At 38.9% G+C, this 12,163-nt stretch overlaps 2 protein-coding genes across 2 annotated transcripts; one reads left to right on the top strand and one right to left on the bottom strand.

Moving 5' to 3' along the window:
* The first annotated feature begins 4,480 nt into the window (after window positions 1–4,480).
* rsph9 (radial spoke head component 9) lies at window positions 4,481–8,303 on the top strand. The gene is made up of 5 exons (XM_040124706.1): window positions 4,481–4,807; window positions 4,909–5,077; window positions 5,613–5,742; window positions 5,986–6,132; window positions 8,055–8,303. The coding sequence occupies exons 1-5, from the start codon at window positions 4,581–4,583 to the stop codon at window positions 8,213–8,215; spliced, it is 834 nt and encodes a 277-aa protein (XP_039980640.1). The 5' UTR covers window positions 4,481–4,580; the 3' UTR covers window positions 8,216–8,303.
* A 78-nt stretch (window positions 8,304–8,381) lies between these two features.
* Window positions 8,382–11,829, bottom strand: mrps18a (mitochondrial ribosomal protein S18A). The gene is made up of 6 exons (XM_040124707.1): window positions 11,623–11,829; window positions 10,600–10,631; window positions 10,038–10,142; window positions 9,813–9,936; window positions 9,102–9,174; window positions 8,382–8,978 (listed from the first exon to the last, which is right to left on the bottom strand). Exons 1-6 carry the CDS (start codon window positions 11,768–11,770, stop codon window positions 8,834–8,836), a joined length of 627 nt encoding a protein of 208 aa, XP_039980641.1. The 5' UTR covers window positions 11,771–11,829; the 3' UTR covers window positions 8,382–8,833.
* Between the last annotated feature and the right edge of the window lie 334 nt (window positions 11,830–12,163).

The raw sequence follows: 12,163 nt of genomic DNA, 5'->3' as shown, positions 1-12,163 counted from the left end.
TAATTTGAATTAATTAATCTGAAACAACTGAACAATGTCTGTATTTTGCCTGTAATTCTCTATAATCCAAATGACTGAGTTCCTTTGAGTAAAATGTCAAGGTAATTATAAGGATAACATTCAGGACTTAGAGACCTGTTAGATAAGCGTTCCCATTTGTTTCTTTAAGGTAATATTATTTGCTTTTTTTTGCCAAGAGTTAGATGAGAAAAATTGGTTATTTTAGCTTAGTCTAGCAAATGAACCAAAATCACAACCTGTCATTTTTACACTTTTTAGTACAGATTGAACAAGCAAGACATAATATGTTCATCAGTGAGCTTTAGAGGTGCTGGTAGGCAGATTTTACTACCTTCAGACAAAGCCAGGCTAGCTGTTTCCCCCTAATTTAAGTCTTTGTGCTAAACTAAGCTAAAAAAAAAAAAAAAAAAGAAGCTGGCTGTAGATTAATGTTTATAGCACAGACGTGAGAGTGGCATCAATCTAATTTTTGGCAAGAAAGCGAATAAGAGTAGTTCCCATAATGTAGAGTTATTCCTTTAAAGAGTCGTGATACTGTATGTAAGGAGGAAATTTTACAGTATAAATAAAGTGTCAGTGCTCTCTGGTGGACAAAATATGTAATGAGACACTGTTTATAAATGATCTCAAATATATCTTTTGTATTTCGGTACTAGAATTTCTTGTTGGATTACATATATATATATACATTTATATATATATATATATATATATATATATATATTATATATATATATATATATATATATATATACACTGATATATGGATATATCAGCAATAAGCTAATATTAGCCTAGTCAATTCATCAGTCTATTTCTAATGAAATCTAAACTGAAAGGGAGAAAGTGTTGATACTAATAGATTTAGGTAATCAAGAGAAGTAAATGAGGCGAGTAAAATAATAAGCTTTGAAATCTGAAACCATAAAACCTATTGATTATGATAATTACTGTTTTTGAGCAGGTTGTTAGCACCCCAGGTCAAATGAAACAGCAGTGATTTATCCTGTAAAGTATGACTAGTTTACACGACACACCCTCCTCCGGATCAAAATATTTATCCAGTATTAATCCAAAACCTGTTTGGTGTTTTTCTTTAGGTGTACAACCCGCTGAACTCAGTGCTCTCAGTGCATTCTTGGTATTGTTGTGGTCTGTGCTTTTGTACACCACAGACACTATTATTTAGTCACTTCACTCCCTCTCTCTCAGTATTCACTTAATTCTGCACTCCCAGGCCACTGGACTTAAGAAAGAGCCGCTGCGTTTGTGTGTGTGTGTGCTTGTATGTGTGCGTATCAAACAGGAATTAAACCCATTTAGAGTCCTGAGGTTTTGGGGTCAGGTTTCCTTCATGTCACCACCAAGATCGATGGATGTGACCTCTGACTGCTCCAATTTGTATATAAACACGGCACTGGCCAATCAGGGCATCGCGTGGGATCGTGCCAACCAATAAGAGTGTCTGGCAGCATCGTGCTCTGTGGCACTCCCATCTTTTGTCCGTCAGGATTAGTGCCGTGGCAACGCTGGTTGCCTGGGAGGTGAGTTTCCCAGAGCAGCGGGACCAGGACAGAAACAGACCGCCTCATTCCAAGTATTACTTCCTTCCCAGCCAATTGGGCAGGACAAATGAAGTGGTGTGTATGTGTGTCACTCTGTGGCTTGCAACTCCAAAACTTCCACCTAGACTGCCAGCTCTAATGAGGTGCCACCCTGAGCAACAAGCTCAAAGTGTGTTTGTCTGTGTGAGCGAGTGGGAGGGTTGGTGAGGGGCTGTCCTTGGGTATTCTCTTCTGTGTGGGGTACTCTGCAGAGAAGTCACCCCACTCTCCATCCCTTTTCTGTTGGTGGACTACATTAGCCAGAAGGGCAACAGGCCAGGCAGCTGAAATCACCGCTGCCGATCGAGCATGTGACTCCAGACCAAGCCCTTTTGTTCGGACAATTACAGCCAGCAAACAGAGCCCTGGAAATGCAGTGCAGCATATGAATAGGCATGGGAATGAATCGACATTAGGAATTATTAAAACCTGCTTGTGAGTTTTTCAGATTGCTGTTCTTAAGAGAAATTGCCTGTAATTAATTTTTTTAAGTTATAACCCTCAGATTTTCATGAAAATCATTTATGATACAATTTATGGTCGACCTTTTTTTTGCAGTAGCCATTCAGTGTATTTACATTCTCCCCTCTATATAGTTGTTTTCACTGTTAGTGTCGGGGTCTGCCTTTTCACCACTGAATTCAGATTGCTTTCACACACACAAGGGATTCACAGGAAGTGATGCATGCAGGAAATCCGCATGTCCTACATGCTGCTGTTTCACATTGAATTAGCTGAAAGCAGCAGCAGCAGGAAATGCTCAGTTAGCATTAGCAGTAACTTAACACAGCTCGGATACAGTTGTGACAGTAATCAGAGAGAATGACATCAGTGAGATAAAGTTAACGGTAACGGTACAAAACACAAATTCCTCGTTTCATATGAATCTCCTGTGCATGTGAAGACAATCTGAATCCAGTGTGGGAATGGCGGACCCCGCCGCCATCACTGAAGACGACTATACCGAGAAGAAATTACAAAATATATATACACTGTATGGCTATTACAGAAACAATGGCAGCTATAAATAGTATTCAAAATTGGGTTTCAATTCATAAAAATCTTAGCGGTTATAACTTTAAATGGTGAGGACAAGATGGTAAGAATGAAGACAGGGGTAATACAACAGTCTTCCAGCCTGAATGAGAACTGTTTTTTGGATGTATTGTTTGTTCTGTTTTCTTGCGCGTAAATTAAGTTCCCAATTCAGAAACCCTCACATCCTTGGATTTCAGGGTCATATACTGTATTTCCTTTGGCAAAAAAGAACACTGGCAAACAGTCCAAAATCTTTTTTGGACAGTAGCGGATCATGTTTTTCTGAGTGTAACTTAAGCCAACTTCACACTGCTTACATTGACTAAGTGTGCTGGGTCTGAGCCAGGATAAAACAAAACAAAAAAAACCAATGTCCTTTTAATGCCTTTTAAAGAGGATTTGTATCATATGCTGCTCAGAGCAGCATCTCAGCACTACTCAGTCTTCACCTTTGGATTCAAGACACTAGAGCGGGTGGAAGATGACAAATCTTTGGTTAAATGTTGCAAGATAGTCAGATGATCACGATGGCGACAGAATGGTGGACGTTTGCCCAAAACCCAGAAAATATTTAAAGATTGGTAGACAGCTGACAGCAACGGCAAAGAGAAAATGAATGAAATGCTGGAAATTTATGGAAGAAAATTTGAGCAGAAAGACCTAAGAAGAGAGAGAAGGAAAAGATTTTCCTTTTTGCCCAATAAAACTTTTCCTTTGCAAAAGCTTACCAGCTGAGCAGGTCTTAACATATTGAGGCTTACAATCAAAATATCAAAATAAAACCCTTTGCTACATCACCCTTGAAAAGCAAACAGATCTGACGGTGAAATACAAAGCAGCCAATTGCAAATATTCAATTCAATAACAAAATCACACACTGACACCTATTTCATACATCCTCTTTTCCCATGCTAGATCATGTTTTCAATTGTGGCCAAAGCACTTCCATAGCCTCAGCCCTATAACGTACACACAAACTGTCTCATTTTCTGGCCCTAAATCTGAAAATTGCAGTAAGTCCAGAAGAAGACAACCTGCCATGTGTTATCAGTTTATGTCATAAGCCGGTAAATTCCCTTGAATTACGGCCATGGACATAACAAATTTACCTACGCAATACCTCATTGCTAATTTAAAGTACACTCCAACAGTTCCCTTATGTTTTTCTATTCCCTAATATGCAGACAAACAGTCCCAGTGATTGTGTGTACATAGGAAATGCATCCAGAGATTAATTCATAGAGCTATTCACTCCTACTCCCATGCGCCATGAAGTAATGTTTGATGGATCTGAGCATGTATCCTGCCAGCTGTGCAAAGGGCTTAACACTACCAGAGACAAAACTCCCAGTCTTTGGTGTTTCCCTTCCTCTGCTTGCTGTCTGCCATGAGGGTCATGGGTGAAAGAGGGAGAAAGCTTGAAGCCAACACACAGAGCCCATTATCAGCACTCGGGAGAGGTTAGCAAAAGCTCAAATATGAGAGATTTTACTGTTAGAATTAGGAAAATCACAGTTATTCCACCACTACATCAGATATTTTAATAACCACGTACAGTGTGTGCAAGGACAGCTCAGGAAAGTATGTTGTGCCATGACGTCAATGAAACACACACCAGATTATATGTTAACGATTTAGTTGTGTTTCTCTGATACTTAGTGGCAGCACGACACACTCAAAAAAGTTACTTGAAAAAGAAAATAAAAAAGCAAGGAAGAAAAAAGAAAAAAAAAAGAAAAAAAAACAACCTTGAGCGCTGCTATGGCAACCACATCAACAAGGTTTGTTGTCAGTAGAAACCAAATTCGGAGCCGAGAGCTTTTGTTAGCTGTTATGTTGGCTAGCAAGTAGTTAATAACACCGTATAACATTACGGTAAGTAATATTTAGACTTTAAAGGCGGTTATTAGATAAAGAATGGACTCAAACTCGTTATACTATTCCTTGGAACTCGTTGCCGGTAGCGGGCATACTCTAAGCGTTGAGCAAAGAACCGCCCTGCAGACCTCCTTGACGATTCTGAAGAAAAACTACAAATTCCATCGAGTCTTGTTTTGGGGCAAAATATTGGGATTAAAGGAGGATTATTTTATTGCTCAGGGGAGAGGAGAAGATGAGATGAAGGATAAAAAGAATCTGTATAGGTAGGATAGCCCCAACTGTGTTTTCATTTCATATCCTACTGTATGTCTGGCCTTGACTAATCAAATAACCTGTCTGCATATCTTTTGGCCGTTATCTCCAGCTTCAACTGCATGGACTGGTTCCTGCTGCCCGATGCCACAGACTCTATGATCGATAAAGTGTCCAGGGCTGCCAAGAGTCGCTTCATAGGAGACCCCTCATATGTGTATGAGCGGCTTGAGATCCGCAGGCGAGGAGAAGGAGATGAGGCTGAAGAGGAGGTGGTAGCGGTAAGTATGATCAATACTAAGTAGTTTTAGACTGAACATAGAAGGCTGTCAGATAAAACTCAAGACCAAGTACTTCCAAGTCACATAGACAAGCATTATTAAAGTGTAGAGGAGTAACACACCATAGCAAGACATACCAAGTGTTAAATTCTCCTCTAGGTAGATTATAAATGGATATCCATCTACTTTTATCCAAAGAAAAATATTTTAGCACAGCATTATGCAGTAGAACTATAAATAAAGCCAAAACAAAGATGAATGTGGGACCAAAATTAAACATACGATAAAAAAAGAAGAGGAAACTGCAGGAGAAGACAGTGTCCTATTTTTGCCAACAAATATATTTAGGCTCAGTGTCTCAGGTCAGCTATCTGCTAGAAAGAAATGTTTTTATTCAGGAAGAATTAGTTCAAAAGATAATTTCAGATTAGTCTCAAAGCTGAGGTATTTCAGTGATTTGTTTTTCTAGCTGATATCGACAGTGTCTGTACAGTCATGAAATTCCAGCTGTGTGATAGACTGTTCTTGGTTTCAGGCCAAAGTCAATGAGGAGAGCAGGCTGGCAGTAACAATCCATCAGATTGATGAGGAAGTGTCTGTAGTACCACGTGGCGCCTTCATCAAGAGTCCAAATGGCCTTGTCCAGATCAACCGCAGCTTTGGGGGTAAATACATACTACTGTTTCACATGATGTGTGTGCCCCTGTGTCTCATTGTGAAGCGCTGACATTTGTAGCTGCATGTGATCATGACATGTTTGATAAAGTTTGTTCAAAATGTGGTATTTATTTTAATTGGACCAAAATGTTACATATTGCTCCAATTAAAATAAATACCAAATGTGAAACAGCATTTTGGGAAATCAGTGTGAAAGTTTGAACTTCTTGTCTGTGTGCATTGTTCCTCAGGTCTGTCTCTCTCAGAGGCAGGGAAGCTTGACAATTTCCTTCACTTCAGCAAACCAAAGATTCTGAAGAAGAAATCCATCCTGGAAATGGGTGAATTGAACCCAGCTATTGACTTCCTGGATGTACTTAGTGAAGACATTCCTAAAGGTGAAGCCACAGAGCTCGGTCTACCCTACACTAACACGTGTCACTTGCTGTTTCGTCATGTACAACTAAAAAAACATCACATCTTACAGGACTTGTTGCAAGTATTCCAGTACTTGGACACCTCTCTCAGCTACCACTTTTTTATTTAAAGATTAGTGAGCTCCAGGAGTTCTTGTAAAGAAAACTACAGTATATCAAACCAGTCAAGAAAATGCTCATCATATAACCTGGAACAATTACCACAGCTATGCATAAGAAATCCTCAAGTAACATGTTAATGAGGCCTTTACAATGCCAGTGATAAAGCTTGAGGTTACCCTCTTTCTGTGTGTTCCAACTGCCATGCTACATTACAACTAATGAGGTGTGATCTTAACTCTAATCATTATAATGATTCAGCTGACTGAAAGTAAGGAGAGGTTTCTTCAAAGTAGAAAAACTGAATTGTTTTAACCGTAAAATGATAGATTAAGCAAGGCTACACTCATTAAACTTTCTGATGTCAACCCACCTGCCAGATGGAAAAGCTTAACCGGGAATGTTGGAAACTTGTAACTTTTCTCATGAAGTTTGTGTTGTAGGGGTCTGATAACCTGACTACTACTGTTTAGTCTGAATAGAAATATTTTGGCTCTTAGTCCTGGATTCAGGGCCCGTGTACTATGGTAACAGTACATGTGAAGACGACCGCCAGAAACCAAACAGATTTTAAATAGATAGATTAGATAAATGGCACTGCACACATCTGTAGATCTGACTAATACAATTCAATGATTAATATAGTATTTTAGCAAGTTTTAGCTCATTTCTGACAAATTACTACCGCCAGTTACTATCCAGTGCATACAAGTTTTGTAGACTCTTGAATGTTCTTCTGAGCATTGTTTGGGAATGTTGTTGAAAGCATGACATGATGATGTTGAGTCTTTCAGGTTTGTGTGCTCAAATAGTGGTGGGAAACTCAGACATTGGAGCTGTTGAGCAGTACTCTATGTTTGAAAATTCTAACTCTCGAGGCAAACAAAATGAATACTTTAAAAAGAATAGTGTGCATTTAGTCAAGATTAGTTTGGTGCTAGCAAATTTGTGAGGTTGGTTGCTTGGCTGGATGCAGATGCAGATAAAGTATATGAGTGTGAAAGACAGAAAAAGACAGAAAAAAGACAGAAAAAATTAAACAGATGTCTGATTTGAGAGCTTCCACATGTTTGTGTGTGTTCTTTGTGTTGATACGGACGTCAGCAGTACCATCACTGCAGCAGACGCTACACAGCTGTCTTGATGGCACACCCTCGCTGCAGCCATCTTAACAGATCACGTGTTCACTCAAAAGGAGGAAGAGTTAACATTTTTCAAATGGGACTCTGGGGAAAATGTGGTTTGATGTATCTCCACCAAAATACAGGTGCTTTCCTCTGAGACCCCAGGCCTGACTCCCCCTTTTCCACAACCGCTGTTTCCAGCTCCAGATTTACAGCTTTAAGTTTCCCCTCCTGCAGCAGCAGCCCAGTTATAACCTGGACATTTGCTTTCTTTTATACTATTAACTGAATCATAAATATTTCATATTTCAAATAGAGAAGTAGTGAAGCAACTTTCTCATTCGGAATCATCTCTTTTCTATAAAGGAATCCATTCAATGGTTTTTATGTTTACATAACAGATGATTCAGTTCTAATTCTCCGTTCCCTGGGTCTTTGTTCATGGTCACACCCAAACATATTGAGAAATAAGTTTGACTGTAGATATCCACAGCACAAAGGGTGTATCCCTTGACTACCCCTAGCATGTGAATATTATTATCGTCTTGGAATAATTTCCAAAGATTACTCTACCCATCTACTTTGCGGTCAGAGAACAACATGATGTAGTCTCTTGCACTTAACATCAACTGTTTACCAGTCTCCCGTGTTCGTGTGCAGGGTCATGGAGTCACCAGTTTGAATGTGCCAGCAAAGTGTGCTTGCTTCGCAGCCTGATGTGGCTTGGCCTAACCTTCTACCATGTGCCAATGACGCCACAGCACGGATACCTCTACATTGGCGATGGGACCAAGAACTTGGACCTTCCTTTCATGCTATAAAGAGACTTCTTAATACTTATACAAATTTCTCTTGTTTCTCTGTTGTTCATATCAATCCTCAAAACAAAAATGTATTTTATACAACTTATTACAGGACTCTTTGTTTCTTCTTAAAACAAATAAAGGGGTTCAGTCATGCAGTTTGTGTCTGCAAGCTTTTTGTTCCATTTAGTTCTTATGCATAAAAGGTATTCCTGCACAGTACGCACGTTGAGAGGCAGAATAAACAGGCAGATTTTATTTGCACATCTGTGTTGCATTGAGTATACACAGTCAACATACCACCTACTTTGAAAATGTAACACTGACCTAGTTGTTGCTCACATTGAGTTGTCACTGAGTTCACTTCAAGGGCTTTTTGAAAACCCACAGAAACAAAATTGATGGTTCTGGGAGGGGCTCAGCATGATTCATTAAAAGCATGATGCAGCTTAATAAACAAAAGGTAGAATAAATACAGATGGATGAAGCTTTTAAGCCTTTTCCCAGGGAAGTATGACGAAAGTCTGGGTAAACTACAGATGTAGTTGAAAGACTTGGAAATCCACTGCATCCTTGCATAATAGGCCCTCCTACTCTCCTAGAGCTGCTGTATTGATCTGTCAGGCTTTCTGTCCTTCAGTGTTTTATGTAAACAGGCTTGACACTGTAGCACACATTGTCCTTGAGTGCTGGGTGGCCAACAGGCATGCGCTTCTTACACCACTTCAGTCCTTTTTTATAAATGGGTTTCACTGAGTTAATGGACCAACGAGTCAGGTATCTGTACAAAAAAAAGAGTTGAAAATATATAATTATTAATCATTTTAACTGCCCTGTACATCCATGTTGGGAATTGGTAGATAATGCCGAGAAACACATGTGCAGACACATATGCACACTTAACCTGTTAAGTTGTGGCTTGGGCCTCTTTGGTACATGGCCCTCTGGAAGTTTGGGTGTGTGGTCGGGGAGTAGACCTTGGACACAGAGGAGAAAATTCAGACAAGTTTAACTTAAACGTGCCAGAGAAAACGACTACACATCAGTATGTATGGGGTAAAAAGATACAAAATAATGATACATTTCAGGTGGGTTCTACTCAGGCCACATATTTAGATTCACACTTTCCACCCAATTAACACCGAACAATTACTTCATTATCCCTGTCACCAGACTTCGCGCAGCCCGACAGGTGACAGTTTAAAATCAATGTGAACCAGCATCGTGACAAGCAGACAAAATTCAGCTTCAGTGGTTGGTTCTGTAATGAATGAACAGCTTAGAGGCAATTTACAAGCAAACAGTAAGAATACAATCTTAATATATTAGGATATTAATATATTAGGGGTTAGGGTTAGCCCTAAATCTATCCCGGTATCATGTCTTGGCCCAGTTTGCATAACTTCTTGCCATTCGGCAGTGTCAAAATCAATACCTTCATATGATTATTTGTCTCCACTAATAAACCGTATTTTAAATTTTTGCCTCAAGCCTTCTACAGTACACTGACATACCCAGTGTCAAAATAGAGAAACAAAGTGAGGATATCTTGAGATTGGAGTGGACAAAGATTTCAGTGCAACTACACCAACAAGGGACCGGCAGTAACACAGACCTGCTCTGTGAGCCATCTGAACACAGATGGCAATCTTGCGATGTTCCTCTGGACAGAGACCAGTGATTCTCCTGGGCAACATCCCTCCATCTGACCTGATAAACTGACTGAGCAACAAGACATCCTGGGGGGGGGGGGCAAGAATATCAGGCACTTTAAAGAGCTGATACACTTGGAGTACTATCTGTAATTATTTGGGTACTGCATGCCTGTGAACGCATTTACCGTGTAGTTGTATTTGTGCTGCAGGTTCCATTTGTAGATAGGACACTTGGCTGTGGGGTTTGGAGGTTGTGGTCCTGCAGGAATGTCCACGATTTGTCCCTCAATCTGACAAAAGATGAACATTACTACAGTTATTCTAATAATAAGCCATGGTAGCTTCTTTGTCAGATTCATCTTTTTAGTCAGAGTACTGTGATTCACTGCTAATATAAAAAATTACGAGTGCAGTGACTGAAAGCATTTCTTTTCAAATCCAGACTCCCTCACCCCTATTATAAAAGCTAACTGTTGTTTACAGAGGCGTGCCACTGCAGGTCAAAGGGAGCCTCTCCTTTGGAAAACAAGGTGAAGCTTACGTATCTAAGCTCTGTATTGCTCTCATTACAATGAATACCTATTGATGTTCTTTTATTGCTGTTGTCATGATGCAACAAAACACATCAAAACACTGGGTGCATATCATAAAAATAAAGCTGAAGAAAAGGCAACCATAGCACTACGGAAGATAGAACGCATGTACAGTGTTACTGTCAGTTTCATATCACAGCATGCTTGTACCCACCGTTGTTGTTTTACCATCTTGTTTCTCCACCACTGTAAAAAATTCATTGTATAACATTAGTCATTAATCATAGAAACAAATATTGCAATTACTATATTTATATACTGCCTTCCTAAACTCTGAAAGACATTTTTAGCAATTATGGTGCAGGGTGATAAAACCATTAATTAGTTTGACAGCAAGTATATGTACTTTAACTTCTTCAACTCAAACTTGACATTTACATACAGTTAATATCTTCTTAAAAGTCATGTGTATATATAAATGTAGTGCAAATGTTAATAAATGCTTAAGTTCAATCTAGTGCAAATTTCAAATGCAGTATATGTATTATGTTTACGTATACAAAACACTTTTTTGAGCTATTCTGTTGCACTTGCAATAAGGCTGAGACGAGGAAGATCTTACAGACATTAAGCGGATTATTATATATAATATAAATTATAATATGAAATGATCATTCTTATATATTTGCACAATCAAATGTGTGAATGTGTAAATTTAAAAGAAAAGTAGTAGTAGTAAAGAATGTAGTATCTACATATAAATGATCAATAACTTCAACATAAGTCAATATACCTTAATACGGGACCAGTGAAAATAATTATTTAAAATGTAACAGTGTGCGTTCAATTTTTTTTTGTCATAAGGGTTGTGTATCTACAATTATAAGATTTGTCATGTAACTCAAAGGTGTATTATTACATTCAAATTGTGTAATAATATCTTTATACTCTAATAATAGAGTGTCCGGGAAGAAAGGAACTTCTCCATGTCTCTCCAAACCAAAGATGAGGAGGTGCAGGGACAAAATAAACGTATGACTGACTCAAAGTCACAAAAGGTGAATTTCATATATATGTCAATAAATCTGGTAATTATTGTGTTGCATGGGTAAAGTTTTCTCGGGAGTCTTTTTGCGATGAAAAAGCTGAGGTGAGGTGCCTGGTATTACATTTACATTAACATGCTAGCTAGAACACTGACAGGCTAAAACCGTAACGTTTGCAAAAAAAGTCCCACCTTGGCGGATCCCTCTGCTCTGGATGCTTAAAGCAGACAGCTGAGGAACATTAATCCTTTGAAGGGCGGTCACGTTGGTGCTTGTAGCCCCTAATTTTAAGCCTGCAAATGAGGTCCAAACAGACCCTAACACACTGCGGGCCGCCATGTTTAATTCTTGACCTTCGCCTTCGTCTCTTCCTGCTTGATAGTCTCGCGAGAATGAAAACAGTGACACCGGCGAAGAATTCTCATTCAATTCAATTCAATTCAAAGTGGCTTTATTAGCATGGGAAACAGACGTTTACATTGCCGGAGCAAGTGTGACTTAAAAACAACTACTAATACTCAGTTAGGAAAGAAAAAAAAAAAAAAAAAAAAAAAATATATATATATATATATATATATATATATATATATATATGTGTGTGTGTGTGTGTGTGTGTGTGTGTGCTTGTGTGTGTGTGTACAGTAACTATGTCTATGTACAGAAACTCTGTCTATGTACAGAGATCAACACAGGGCAACTGGATGCCTTTTTCTGGTCACAAGAGCTCACAAA

This window comes from Xiphias gladius, chromosome 4 (assembly GCF_016859285.1).
Source record: "Xiphias gladius isolate SHS-SW01 ecotype Sanya breed wild chromosome 4, ASM1685928v1, whole genome shotgun sequence".
NCBI lineage: Eukaryota > Metazoa > Chordata > Actinopteri > Istiophoriformes > Xiphiidae > Xiphias > Xiphias gladius.
The sequence above is the reverse complement of the archived record's forward strand: the minus strand, read 5'-3'. Positions and strand labels throughout refer to the sequence as shown.